Source organism: Phyllobates terribilis, unplaced genomic scaffold (assembly GCF_046119375.1).
Source record: "Phyllobates terribilis strain yellow unplaced genomic scaffold, ASM4611937v1 Scaffold_3__8_contigs__length_932513732, whole genome shotgun sequence".
NCBI classification, from domain to species: domain Eukaryota; kingdom Metazoa; phylum Chordata; class Amphibia; order Anura; family Dendrobatidae; genus Phyllobates; species Phyllobates terribilis.
This window is the reverse complement of record NW_027362763.1, coordinates 466,854,809-466,869,702: the sequence shown is the minus strand read 5'-3', so window position 1 is coordinate 466,869,702 and position 14,894 is coordinate 466,854,809. Positions and strand designations below refer to the sequence as shown.

The window sequence follows — 14,894 nt, the reverse complement described above, 5'->3', positions numbered from 1 at the left end:
CGAACAATACAATACTGATCATTAATAAAAACCACAATACTAATAACACTAATATTACCACTGGTGACATTACACACAGGAGTTCTGTATATAGTTTTAAGTGTACAGGTAATACAGGGACTCTCCAGTGACATTACAGCATATGCAGAGTATCTGTATATACAGGTAATACAGTCCCCCATACAAAATCCTGGGCCCTACATGGTCCCCCATACAGGATCCTGGGCCCCACATGGTCCCCCATACAGGATCCTGGGCCCCACATGGTCCCCCATACAGGATCCTGGGCCTCACATGGGCCCCCATACAGGATCATGGGTCTCACATGGTCCCCCATACAGAATTCTGGGCCCCACATGGTCCTCCTTACACAATTCTTGGCCCCACATGGTCCCCCTTACAGAATTCTGGGCCCCATATAATGCTGCATACATCAAATGCTCACCTCTCCTGATCCCTGCAACAGGTACGGTATACTCAGCGCGTGTTCTGACTCTGCAGTGCTCAGAGCAGAGGGCGGTAGTGACGTCAACTCACCCTTTGCCCTGAGATGTCAGAATCAGAAGATGCTGACATCACTGGAGCTGCGAGGAGAGGTGAGTATTTGAGGAGGAGAGGGAGGGGAGGTACTCGTTCTCCCTCCCGGGGGGGTTCCCTCCCTCAACTCATGGGCTCAATGGCGTGCCGGTGTCTCTTCCCCCCGAGGCTCCAGCACTTAACTGGGTGCGCCGGGTGATGACGCTGGCCATGGTCATCGGGGCAGGTCAGGTCTGCGTACATGCGTGAGCGTGTCCCTGCCTCCTGTGCTTTTAAAGGGCCCATGTCCCTGAAAAAAATTTTTTTTACACTTCCTCTCCTTCCTCTGTCTCTGGGGCCCACCGGGCATTTTACTGGTACCCTGCCAGGCCAGTCCGACACTGTACCATAGCCCTTAAACTAAATTACTTGGGTCAAACATTTGGGATATCCTTCTACAAGCTTCTCACAATAGTTGGTCAGAATTTTGGCCCATTACTCCTGACAAAAATGGCTTTTTTATGTTTTCTTTGGAGTAATGGCTTCTTCCTGGCAGAATGGCCTTTCAGCCCATGTTGATACAGTACTCGTTTCACTGTGGATACTGACACAATCTTACCAGCTTCCGCCATCATGTTCACAAGGTCTTTTGCTTTTGTCTTTGGGTTGATATGCACATGTCGGACCAAAGCACATTCATCTCTGGGACACAGAACCTGTCTCCTTCCTGAGCGGTATGATGGCTGGACATTCCCATCTTGTTTGTACTTGCGTATAATTGTACAGATGAACGAGCCACCTTCAGGTATCTTGAAATTGTACCCAAGGATGAGCCAGACTTCTGCAAGTCCACAATTCTCTTCCTGATATCTTGACTGATTTCTTTAGACTTTCCCATGATGCTACACAAAGAAGCAGTGTGTTTCAGGTGTGCATTAAAATACATCCACAGGTGTGCCTGTAATTAACTCAGATGTTGCCAAAAAAACAGAAGCTTCCAAACACATGACATCATCATATGGGTAGTCCATAATTATTTAAAGGCATAGTAATCTTAGTGTATGTAAACTTTTGACTTTGCAGTAAGTAATAAAAATGCCTTAAAACATTCTCTCTCTCATTATTCTGGCATTTGGCAAATATTAAAAATTATGGTAATCCTAATAGACCTAAAACGGGAAAGGTTTATTCTGATTTGATGTCAGATATTGAAAAAAACATGCATATGTGTTTTTTTAAATAGTGTATGTAAACTTCTGGTTTCAACTGTAGTTGTTTCTGCGGAAGTTATGTTAAAATTTTTTGGGTATACAGCTACCACAAGGTGGAGCAAACTGGAGACTGATTTGTGCAGATTTATGGAGTTTAAAAAAAAAGAAGAAAAAACTGAAAATCCACATAATATTGGTCTCCCCTAGTGGAATCTTTGTGTTGCTGAATTGTATGAATTGTATATATTTAAAGGAGTATTTCACTTCTGTGATATTGAATTTTTAAGATTAGTCATCCATAAGAGATCGTCAGGGTTTCGACAACTGGCACCTGTTACCAGCCACAGCAACAGGCATATGTAAAAGTGTATGGAGTGGACCACCACAAGCATCTAAACTGTCCCCAGTACGTTGTTAGTGATGCAATTTGCATCACTAGCACGTTATTTTCATTAAAAATGGCGCTGTAATGATGTCCAAAAAGCACTTTATATAGTTATATCGTACCTGCTCATTTAATCATAGGGGTGTGCTTTATTTTCTGTTCAGTCACGGGCATTACCGCCCACTCAATTTGATCAATTTCCCTAATTCACTAGAATCCCGCGCTGGTGGCACTTGGAGCTGCGTTTGCGCAGTGTGTAGCGTGGAGCCGGACACGCTTGCGCAGTTTCGAGCGGGGAGCCGCGCTTGCGTAGTGTCGATCGGGAATGCGAACAGCCTTCCTCAGCATAAACTTGACAAAATCAGCATTATTTCTCAGGAAGCTATCAATATACACCATTGTGTTCAGATTGTCAAGCTACAACTTCATGCTGTAGAACGTAGAGTATACCTTCATAACCGCCTAATTTACTCCCTGTGACAATGTCCTCTTTTTTTGCCAATGAACATTTTCTATCTGTTTTGCAGCTGAAATCTCGTGTTGTAATGACCCCATTAGCAATTTCGCCTCCTCGCAGCACTCCAGAACCAGACATCAGTTCTATTCCTCAGGATGCAGCTACTGTGCCCAATTCTGCTATTCCACAGGCACTTAAAGGTATAAGATTTTTGCTGGTATAATAACACTGATCTATCCAGCTGGCCGTGTACATGGGTATTTAGGAGTGCACCACTCTTTGCTCATTTTAACATTTGAATATTTTGGGGGCCATTGTGCATGTTAATGACTTTATCTCCTAGTTGAATGTCAGTAGATCCCCTCCAAATTTCACTTTGATCAACCAGCATTCTAATGTCTGTAGGCTAAGTTCTATTGTCCCTCAATGTCTTAGGAATCAAATATGTTGGATTTTTACTTGTCCAATTTATTTTTTCAAAGAGATAAGTGCCCCATTGTGTGATTAGCTGCCACTTATCCCCATATGTCTATAGAAATAATATGTTGGATGAGATGAAAAACATCCATCTATAATAAAATAATGAATAATAATTATTATTATAAATAATATACTAAACAACATCATGTATAACATTCATCTAAATGTCAATGGAGTCGTTGGTGAAACCAGCTGATGGAGCAGATGTTGCCCCATGTGAAATCATTAGTTGTTATGTGGAATGTTAATATAAGCAATCAAAATGATATATTTGATGTTACACAAAATATATCAATCATATAATATCATAGGGTTTCAGCAGGAAACTAAACATTATTACTGCAGTTGTTGGTTGCAGGATGTCTTTTATTCAGCACTAACAGAATATTCTTCTTTTTTTTCTTTAAATTTCAGTTTGTATTTATGTGAACAAACAAGGTAACTCTGGACCCTATCTTGACAGAAAAAAGGTCCAGCAACTCCCTGACCACTTTGGACCTGAGCGTCCTTCCATGGTGCTACAGCAAGCTGTTCAAGCCTGCATTGACTGTGCTCATCAGCAGAAGAGTGTGTTCTCCCTAGTGAAGCAGGGCTATGGAGGAGAAATGGTTTCAGGTAATGGGAGATTAAGATGTTTAGGTTCCTTTGAGCTACGAGGGCGCTAACAGAGATTCTTCTCTATGGGCGTTTACTTTTTCTTCTGCATGATGCTGCCCAATCATAAAAAGGCAATGTCATAGAGGGGAACAAAGCAAAAGCCTGCATTTTCAGTGACATCTGCTGAGACTTGATGTGTTGTAACTTGACCATGCTGAGAACTCTTCACTCTCTTTGCTTCCTGTCATTACAATGAATCATGGGAGCAGTGTTTGTCATGTACAATGGTCTGGACCTACTACAATGGGGAATAAGGAGATTGATGGTGTGCCTCTGTACCTGTAGTAGGTCCAGAGCCGTTTATTTGATAAAAGCTGTTCCCACGATTATCTTCATTGCTCTGGCACCGACACTTCGGCACTCTTCCTCCACCATGACAGGAAGCGACAGGAGTGAGGGATTCTCAGTGTGGTCAAGTGAGATACATCAAGTCTCACCAGATCAATCTGAAAATGCCAGTTTTTGACTTTCTCTGTGGGCCTTTACTTTTTGGCCCCTTTTGGCCTTTATGATGCTTCTTTTTTATAATTGGAAGTGTCATAGAAAAAAAAGTAAACGCCCCCCAGAGAAGATCATTTGCTAATACACTATTGGTGTAATTTTGAGCAACCTAAACTTCAAAAGCTCATATTTTGGCAAAAGATACGTCAGCCCTTTGTTTTAGTGAGTTATACAGTGTAAAATAAAAAAAGCATATTGTGAAAGGTCCTCTTCAAGTGATGAACAACAAAGGAGCAACCCAACTTTGTTGTGTTCAGCCTTTTCTGTTGCTCCAGGGCAGGGCATGTTTTGCATCTTTTGACCTAAGCTGGTAGCATTCTGTCAATGTCTGAAAGTTTGATCTGGTAGGCAAAAAATCACTGTATCGCCGTTGAAATGTCAAGACTGGGCCAATAAGTATCTGAAGACAGATTTTTCAAAGGTTTTATAGACTGATAAGATGAGAGTGTCTCTTAAAGGACCAGATGGATGGGCCTGTGGCTAGATTAGTAACAGACACAGGCCTAACGGCCATAGACGCCAGCAAGGTGGTGGTGGGGCACTGCTATGGGCTGGTATTATTAAAGATGAGATAGATGGATCATATCAAGTTGAAGATGGACTCCAAATCAACTCCTAATCTTAATGTCACTTTTTAGAAGACACTTCCTTCAAGATGTGGTACAGGAAAATGGTCCATCACATGCATCAATGTACTCCACTGCTTGGCTGCCAGTAAATGCCTTAAAGTGAACCTGACAGGTCTCCCATTCCGTTCAACCCATCATTTGTGTATTTGTTGTTAAATACCTTGCCTAACCAGCTCTTTATAATGATTATCACGTAAATACATGTCTAAAAAAAGGTTTTTTTATAAAGTTTGCTTTTCCTATACTAATTAGGCTTTGACTAATCGATGGGGCGTTGTTTTCCTCAGACTAGTTGGCCCTCACAGCATGTTATCACGTTCCTGTGGGCGTGATAGCATGATTTACAAGAGCCGGCATACTCGCCATTTCTCTGCAGATCTCAATCATGCGCGCGGCTTTCCTTGTCCACGTCAATGTGCACTGCGCATGTCCGGAAGTTGATAAGAAGTCTTCTTCATTTCCGAACATGCGCAGTGCGTCTCTGAAACACTTCTGCATTTTCTACCCACTCCTGGTTTTGGCTTACAAATACTGAGGTAAAAAAAACCTCACCAAATACTGCACGTGGTCTAAAGGGTCAGAAAAAGCTGAATTTAATATTAAAAGGGATGCCTCAGCTTGTTAATTGGGTAAAATTGCAAAGTGCTTGTAAAAAAACAGCAACTTGGCAATTTATCTTTTTTTAAAATCTTCTCTGTTCTTATAACGAGGGATTTTTAATTCTATTGTTTACAACACATTGCCTAGGTTACCGGCCATCTCTGCCGTGTATCACTAGTGGCCGCTTTTAGGCAATGAGTTGTAAACTATAGAATTAAAAATCCCTGTCAATTTTCAGCAGCAGACTGCCCTCCGGAAAGCAGGGATCTGGGAGGCTGAAGATAGAAGATGAAAGAACACCATAATACTTTTCTCACAAGACACAGGACCTCTGTGAAATTGATATTGTCATCTTACAGATATTCTGTTTAGACTTGATCCCATAGTATCTACTTCTCAGCCAAGAGCAGACCAAATCTTTACACATTTTGGCCCTGATTCATTAAGATTGGTGTTTCATATGGGGCATGAAGAAATCTGATGGGTCATATTCATTAAGATGTGCATGCCACTTATTGAATTCAGTGTATCTTATCAGTGGGATGCGCCTCGCCAGAAATGTTACTCCAGTCAATGACTGGAATAACATTTGTGCTGTAAGAAATGTTGACACTATTGAGGAGTTTGACAAAAGGATGTGACCACTCCCTGTCAGACCCTGGCCCCTCCCCAGCTCTATCCATTATGATGGAGTGAAGCTGTAAATGGCAAAAGTAAAAAAAAAATGCGCAACTCAACAATTCTCAAAAGTGTTGTGCCTTTTCAAAGTGTTTTACAAATACGTGGCATAAACATTTCGATGAATTAGGGCCTTATCAGTCTTCATTCATACACTGTAAATAAATTTATTGAATACGATCAGGAATTGAATGTCAGAAAGTTGTATAACTTTTATAGTGATTAAGTACTAATAACCTAGTACCGGAGAACCGGTTCACTTTCACTCCGTGAAGTAGCAGCAGTTAATGTCCATGTACATGTAAAAGATTATTCCGAAAAAGGATAAAAGCGAACCAGCCTTAAATGAAGGGGAGAGATAACGCAGAATTGGACTAGTGCATATAAGCACTGGCACATCTGACGTGAAATAAGAAAAATACGCTTTGTGAAATCGCTCAGCCATTCACGGTTCGGGAGCTGCTGAGATAATTAGTAAGCTGTCGTTCCAACAAAGAGAATTAATTAGAGCAAGAAAAGATCTAGCGCACACTTTAAAGCAAACCGACAAACCTATGAATACTATAGTGGATGGCAGAGCGGCTGCTAATGTATCATCATGCTCCACAATTTACGACACTATCGGAGAGTGTCATAGACAAAAAATGGATTCCAATAGACAAATTGCCTGACATGGGGGGATAATTAGAATTAGTCAAGGCTGAAAATTCTTTTTTTTTCTAATACATATGGAGTATTTCCAAACTATTTGATCTAGTGTCTTTAGGACGTCTGAAAATATGAAAAGATTCCATTTTTTTAGGAACCCCCCTCATGAGGTGATTATGAATTTACCTATTTGAGTTTTATGTCTCACTGCTGGCTCCTTTATTCTTTTGACCTGGAAAAATGTGTTCAAAGACAACAGAGTAAATGATCAATAAGTATACCACTAAGTATAGGGTTAGGCCAGCTTAGCATCGCACTTTATTATATTTAGCACGACTCATAAGTTATTAAATAGATATTTTTAACCTGATGAGGTTGGTGCACTTACTTTCAAAATTCATATAAGAAAGTCTGTATACACCTTTTTGAAAGTTTTCCAGCCGGATATTAAAATGAGCATTTTATGTGTTTCAATTTAATATAAGGCAAGAAAGAGCGTACAGAGTAAAAGCAGGAAAATTTCAGATTTTTTTTAAACATAGTGACATGAAAAATTTATACCAGCAATGACCAATTATTCTTAAAAAATATGTTTATCTTTATTTCAACAATATATAATTTTCTGAAAGCACATTTACTTTAAAAATAATTTAAATTAAGACAATGCATAAAAAGTCTCTAACAACCACCACTATCAGTCATTATGGCATATCCTGTGAACAACAGGTTGAATTACAGTATAAGGCTAGGGTCATACCAGCGTTTTCTCTCTCATCCAGGACAATCGGGCCGATTGTACTTATTTATACTCTGATCACAGTTTGATCACAGTTTGATCATAGTGTGATCATAGTGTGATCCAATTTTCTCTGATGAGGAGAAAATCTAAAAAAAAAATTCTCCATCATCTTCATTGTGCCAGTCAGTGGATATCAGACTGCACTCGGATTTCATCCGACTGCAGTCCAATTTTTTCCATGGATTTATTGATTTGCATGGCCAAGTGCGTTCCAAATATCGGATGCAAATCATGCATACTGCTATTTTTTAATCAGACATGCACGACCCCATAGCGTAACATTGGTCAGAGTGCAATCCTATGTTTTGTCAGATCACACGCTTAAAAAAAATATGGTCGTCTGCATGAGCCTTAAGTGTATATAATAAAAGTATATCTTTTTTTCTCTTTTTCAGTTTCTGCTTCATTTGAAGGAAAGCAGCATCTTCTCAGCCTTCCTGTAGTGAACAGCATAGGATATGTTCTGCGATTCCTGAAGAAGCTGTGCCGCAGTCTTATCTGTGACAATCTGTTCAGCAATCAACCCTTTGTACAGTATAGTACGACTTCAGACAACCCCAAGGAATATGATACTGGAAGGATGGAGTCAGGTACAAGTTAGATTTCATCTTTTCTGTTAAGATAGGTAGGCAAAGTCTTAGATACAGCTTGATACACTAGTGTGGATAGTCCAGACAAGTAAAATATAGTAAATGCTAAAGGGATTGTAGAAGAAAATATCTATAGATGTGTTTAATATAAATGTGTTAAAAATCTACTATTACTATTTAATTCTAATTTTTCAAAAATCTATATACTCCAGAATGCGGATTTTTTGTAATTCGCTCAGTACGAATTCAGCAAAATAGCAGCCAAATGCCATTTTGCTAAATCAAAGAGGGACAACAAAAGGTTTAAAAAAAAAAAGCAAAAAACCTACTACTCACCTAATTGTTCACCTCTCCAGCAAACTCTGTTGTTCGCTCTCCCCCGTATTTTTTTTTTTTTATATATAGCGCTAACATATTCCGCAGCGCTTTACATACATTATCGTCACTGTCCCTATCGGGGACGTTGGGCCGCACAGCCCTCCATGTGGCCTGACTGCCATTAGGTACCGAGATGAGATCCTTAGACCCCTTGTGAGACCATATGCTGGTGCGGTTGGCCCTGGGTTCCTCCTAATGCAGGACAATGCCAGACCTCATGTTGCTGGAGTATGTCAGCAGTTCCTGCAAGATGAAGGCATTGAAGCTATGGACTGGCCCGCCCGTTCCCCAGACCTGAATCCAATTGAGCACATCTGGGACATCATGTCTCGCTCCATCCACCAACGTCACGTTCCACCACAGACTGTCCAGGAGTTGGCGGATGTTTTAGTCTATGTCTGGGAGGAGATCCCACAGGAGACCATCCGCAACCTCATCAGGAGCATGCCCAGGTGTTGTAGGGAGGTCATACAGGCACGTGGAGGCCACACACAATACTGAGCCTCATTTTGACTTGTTTTAAGGACATTACATCAAAGTTGGATCAGCCTGTAGTGTGTTTTTCCACTTTAATTTTGGGGGTGACTCCAAATCCAGGCCTCCATTGGTTAATAAATTTGATTTCCATTGATGATTTTTGTGTGATTTTGTTGTCAGCACATTCAACTTTGTACAGAAGAAAGTATTCAATGAGAATATTTCATTCATTCAGATCTAGGATGTGTTATTTGAGTGTTCCCTTTATTTTTTTGAGTAGTGTATATTAATAAAGATTTATACTCTTATAGAGGGGTATTTTCTGGCGTATAATCGATAGTCTATACCCTATTATTTCATTATATGTTAGCAGAAACAAAGACGAGAGTTGGCCAACTGCCCATCACTAGAGATGAGAGGATCTTAAGAGTTTAGAATTTGTCAAATTGTGAAGATTTTACCAGGAGATTTGATTTGCACCAAATTTATTCTCTGGGAATTGCATTTTCCTTATTATGTTCTGGAATCTGGAGAGACTCCAAAGCATAGTAAACTTCAGATGTAGAGGGAAAAAAAACAACTTATTTTCACCTCACCACTCACCTGACCTCTATACAGTCCTCAGCGCCTCTCCTTACCGATGCCGTGCACTGAAAATCCAGATAGCTTCACACTAGCCTGGGATGTTCCTGTGCATGTCCGGACCAAGTGTCAGCCTGGAGTGCATATCTTAAGGTCGTGGAACATGTGGTGATGTCACAACGTCGCCACCACCTTCCAACGAACGTGTGCAGAGACATCCCGGGCCCAGTCGTGCACTCTAGGCCAGGACTTCTGTCCATGACCAGGCCCAGGACTTCTCTATTCGTTCATATTGTAAGGTTACAGTGTCGCCATGATCTCTAGGCTGAGACTTCTGGGCGCGACTAGGCTCGGGACATTCCCGTGCTTGTGCAGGGACGTCTTCCCGGTGGCGCAGTGGTTAGCACTGCAGCCTTGCAGCGCTGTGGTCCTGGGTTCAAATCCCACCAAGGACAACATCTGCAAGGAGTTTGTATGTTCACCCCACACCATTACTGACCCACTGCCAAACCGGTCATGCTGAAGGATGTTGCTGGCAGCAGATCGCTCTCCACGGCGTCTCCAGACTCTGTCACGTCTGTCACATGTGCTCAATGTGAACCTGCTTTCATTTGTGAAGAGCACAGGGTGCCAGTGGCGACTTTGCCAATCCTGGTGTTCTGTGGCAAATGCCAAGCGTCCTGCACGGTGTTGGGCTGTGAGCACAACCCCCATCTGTGGTCGTCGGGCCCTCATACCAGCCTCTCATGGAGTCGGTTTCTAACCGTTTGTGCAGACACATGCACGTTTGTGGCCTGCTGGAGGTCATTTTGCAGGGCTCTGGCAGTGCTCCTCCAGTTCCTCCTTGCACAAAGGCGGAGGTAGCGGTCCTGTTGCTGGGTTGTTGCCCTCCTACGGCCCCCACCACAATCCTGGTGTACTAGTCTGTCTCCTGGTAGCGCCTCCAGCCTCTGGACACTACGCTGACAGACACAGCAAACCTTGTTGCCACAGCTCGCATTGATGTGCCATCCTGGATGAGCTGCACTACCTGAGCAACGTCTGTGGGTTGTAGAGTCTGTCTCATGCTACCACGAGTGTGAAAGCACAACCAACATTCAAAAGTGACCAAAACATCAGCCAGAAAGCATTGGTACTGAGATTTGGTCTATGGTTCCCACTTGCAGAACCACTCCTTTATTGAGGGTGTCTTGATAATTGCCAATAATTTCCATCTATTGTCTATTCCATTTGCACAACAGCATGTGAAATTGATTGTCAATCAGTGTTGCTTCCTAAGTGGACAGTTTGATTTCACAGAAGTTTGATTTACTTGGAGTTATATTCTGTTGTTTAAGTGTTCCCTTTATTTTTTTGAGCAGTGTACATTAAAAATACCCCATATGGAGATAAGTGAAAAATGAAAAACAATTATTAATAGATATGATCCCTTGTGGGATCATACACATCCCAATAAAGTGCATAATACGAATGCAGGAAAATTGGAACTCCCAACCATAACTTGTAGCGAGGACACCAATGAGAAACAATCAGGCAGAAAATATAGGACTATCCCTATTAAAACCCTGTTGGGAACCTTATACCTGCCTGACCGCAGAGGCTGGCACTCTAATGACATAATGGCGACCCCGCTCACCAGTGGCTCTCCCTCAAGACAGTCCCTATAATGACCCTTAAATATTCAAGAATGAGAATAAATCAATAAGAAGGGTCATGTCATTTAATGTTTCTAAAAGATGCAATTACTTAGCTTTATTTCCTGCTTCATAAAAGGCCCATGAGGTGATTTGGGGATCGATTATTCCCCCTCCAAGTGGTTCTGGTCCATCTGGATCCGGGGTAGTAGTCTCGACACGTTTCCCCCTTTTTATTGAGTGTAAGGGTTCCTCAGGGGACGAGATTCATGTGTTGGCACAATCGCCCATCATGCTGGCCAAAGGGTAGTGATGGCCATAAACAGTATTTCTACTTTAAACACATCTAAAGATATAGAGATTCACAGGACCCAATCCAGCGGCCACATCAGTGATCTTTTGCCATTGGTTGGGAGATCTGCGAATTGCCTCTTACCTGGCCTCTTTTCATTAGCCAGTCTGACGTGACATTATCACAAGTAGCCATGGAACGCACATGTTACATTGCACCAGGTCAGCTAATCAAAAGAAGAGCCGCGGATGTTGGCAGGTAGGATGTGGTTCACCGGGCTATCGTTTGACAGTCACAGATTACTATGGTCGCCACTGGATCAGGCCCTGCAAATCCTTAATTTTTTAGTCTAGCTGGTCAACCTCTTTAATGAACATAATAAACAGCCTTAATTATATTTACTGGTGGATTTTTGCACACTTTCTATTCCTTTTCAAGTTTTTTGTTTTCTTATAGCTTTTGTTTGCTTAGTCAACTCAGTTTTGTATTAGTGTGTTTTTTTTGTCATATATTCAATAATTACTGTAAACAGCAATATAAATGTATATCAAGGGGACTCAAAGTGTTAAAAAGCATTAAAACATGAAAAGAAACATGAAAAGATCCAGATTAAATGTAATGTCTGCATCTCTTCACTTATATTTGCTCAACTTTTTGGCGGGTACAGTAATTGTGAGTGAAGGGCACCGTGCTATAAGCAACTCTACGCTGAAGTTATTGTTGTGCTGATACAAATACTATGCTTATACTACTGTATAGTCAATATTACTGTATGCAATAGTCTTCACTGAGTATTACTCATTGGAACAAAGCAGGACTGCTACTGGTGCCATCAGGTCTGGCCATTCATATAACTTAGTAATGGCATAATACTAGGCTCATACATCGATTCAATCATACATATAGTCAACACCAAATGTTATTATAGTATGCATTTAAACTCATAAAAGAAAAAAGAATTGTTTACCTTTGATATTTGTCAAAAGTTGTTCTGTATTGATTTCCATTAATATGTGTTCCATTACTTTAATGATTATGTGCCCCCATTTTTTCAGCAGAAACTGTCATTCCAGAAGATTACTTGGTTGATCCGGTTAATACAAAACGGTACAGCGTTGACCCTTCTGATTCTGCCTACAACTACATGGGTTCTCTTTACCCTGTAAGACAGAGCAATGGAGAAGGACGGCTCGGAGGTGGAAGTGGTGGAAGTTCCTCTTCTTCATGTAACCATAGGTCCAATCAGATGTCTTCAGGAGGTCAGTCCTCGACAGGATTAAGGCGTCAAACATCAAGTCCCACTAGAAGTGGAAGTTACCTTGAAGGAAACAGAAGTGGTAATGAAGTTTAGTTCATGTCCTACTATGTCCTGATATGATGTGTTTACATTTTTATTGCATTCTGTTTTTTTTTAATTTTCACAAATTTTCAATAATGAGAGTCAATGTTCAGCAAAGCGTGTTAACAGTAGAGTTCAAACCAATGAGCAAGTACGCTAAAGTAGCATACCATATTAATAACAAGGAAAACCATTAAGGTACCATTCAAAATAGTTACCATGTTCTAACACAGAGAAAGTTATTACAAGTAGGCTGTAAAGCAGCTGAACAGGGAGACATGCTAACAGATGTTGAAGCAGAGAATATCGAAGCAGATCATTGGTTAGTGGAACAGATCAGGTTTATGGGTTTGCATTCATACAGATAGTGCTGCCAGTCCGTGAGAATAGGGTGGAGGGTTCCACATGGAGAGGCTGAACTGCTGTTATAAATGTTGAGACAATTGGCCATCGGTATTCTGGAGGCATCTGGGTGTGGATAGGTATCAATATACTGTTTATCGAGCTCCTAATAAGCAGCAGTGGTTCATGGGAAAGGCTGAAATGGAAGGCATCAATCTAACCTTGCTCTTGCTCAATTGTAGTTTTCCCTCCATTCACTTCTGTCGATATGGATTTAACATTTTTCTTACACATTTAATGAATATTTCAGTTTAAATGTGGTATCACCTATCAATGGTATAAGTTATAATAACTACTAGAACTACTAGATCTGTGGGTGTCCAGTTTCTAAGATCCCCCAGAATAAGGGCCTTATGTCCCCTGATTGAATAGAGCAGTCGTTGGTAATGGATTACAAAAAGTTCCGAAGTTACTGGATGTGAAATAAAGACAGCCCTTTTCTTAAGATTCATCTTGAATTTGTCATTTTGACATTTGTGCCATAGAATAATTGTCTTGTAAGGCTGCTGGTACTTGTAGCCAGTTAGCATGACAAGTCCATGAATGGTGCAGCAGTTCACATGTGAACTTTCAGGTAGTAGGGTACATCCTTATCGGTGGATCTCAATAGTAACCTTTCTGATGAGGAAGCAAGAAAATAAGAGGAAATAAATAATGAGACAAGGCGTGATTTATGGATAGAGATAGAATATGGATGAGAGAAGAGATTAACTAATCCTGTGACACATTAGCACTCAACTGGTAGGTCATAATTCTTGAATACCTAAAGGTCAACCAAGCAGTCTAGGTTACATGGAAAGGGTTGATCAGTTCTTCCATTTGAAAGATGTAGATTACTCGGTCATATGGATCTGAAAAGGAAGAGGGACCACCAACTTCCACTGTTGAGCAATAATTTACCTAATAGTATCAGAAAAAGTATTGTAATTAGCTCCTATTACCTAATTGACTCTAATTAACCCTGATATGAGAGGAAAGGAGGCCAGCTCCAAAGATCCTGCCACAAAGTATCGTTTTTCCGTACATTTGTAGAAAACATGAGCTCTAATATGTTTTACTTTATAGCCTCCAGCCCTTCTCCTGAAAACCAGGATTCAGTCAGACCAACTAGCAAGGATCCATCCAACTGGACTGTGGAAGATGTTGTCTGGTTTGTGAAGGATGCTGATCCACAGTCATTGGGCCCACATGTTGACCTTTTCAGAAAACATGTAAGTAGGATTTTGGTTGCAATACATTAAACATTTCTTACAGGTAATGCCACATCTGTCCAGTGACTATATCTTGTACTGCAGCTTAGCTCTATACAAGTCTACGATCCTCACTTAACTCCAGAGCAAGGACTTCAATTGTCTTCAATCTAACTCTATACTAATTAAAGAGGATCTATCACAATTTTTTTTATTAATGATTGTTAATTATATATATATACAGTTGTGCTCAAAAGTTTACATACCCCGGCAGAATTTTTGCTTTTTTGGCCTTGTTTTAGAGAATATGTGTTACGCTCGCGCCTGGACTGACTGGCGTGAGCGTGATTAGTGATCCCACTGTACCATGAACCGAGGAGTGCCTGGAGGGGCGTAACTAAGTATCATCCCGATCCGACCAAGGTCGAACGGCGGCTTAGTCGACTCCG

The 14,894-nt window shown here is 41.1% G+C and overlaps 1 protein-coding gene across 5 annotated transcripts in view; it reads left to right on the top strand.

Annotated features, from left to right (window-relative positions):
- The window catches only part of SCML4 (Scm polycomb group protein like 4), a 161,752-nt gene that overhangs the window by 120,573 nt on the left and 26,285 nt on the right, over positions 1-14,894 (top strand). For 4 of the 5 annotated variants that reach the window (XM_073675800.1, XM_073675803.1, XM_073675799.1 and 1 more), the window contains 5 exons: positions 2,640-2,769; positions 3,464-3,664; positions 7,957-8,151; positions 12,570-12,851; positions 14,321-14,466. In XM_073675800.1, the coding sequence (XP_073531901.1) occupies positions 2,640-2,769; positions 3,464-3,664; positions 7,957-8,151; positions 12,570-12,851; positions 14,321-14,466 (954 nt within the window). The remainder of the gene's footprint in view (positions 1-2,639; positions 2,770-3,463; positions 3,665-7,956; positions 8,152-12,569; positions 12,852-14,320; positions 14,467-14,894) is intronic. The other variant, XM_073675801.1, reaches the window with a different exon arrangement.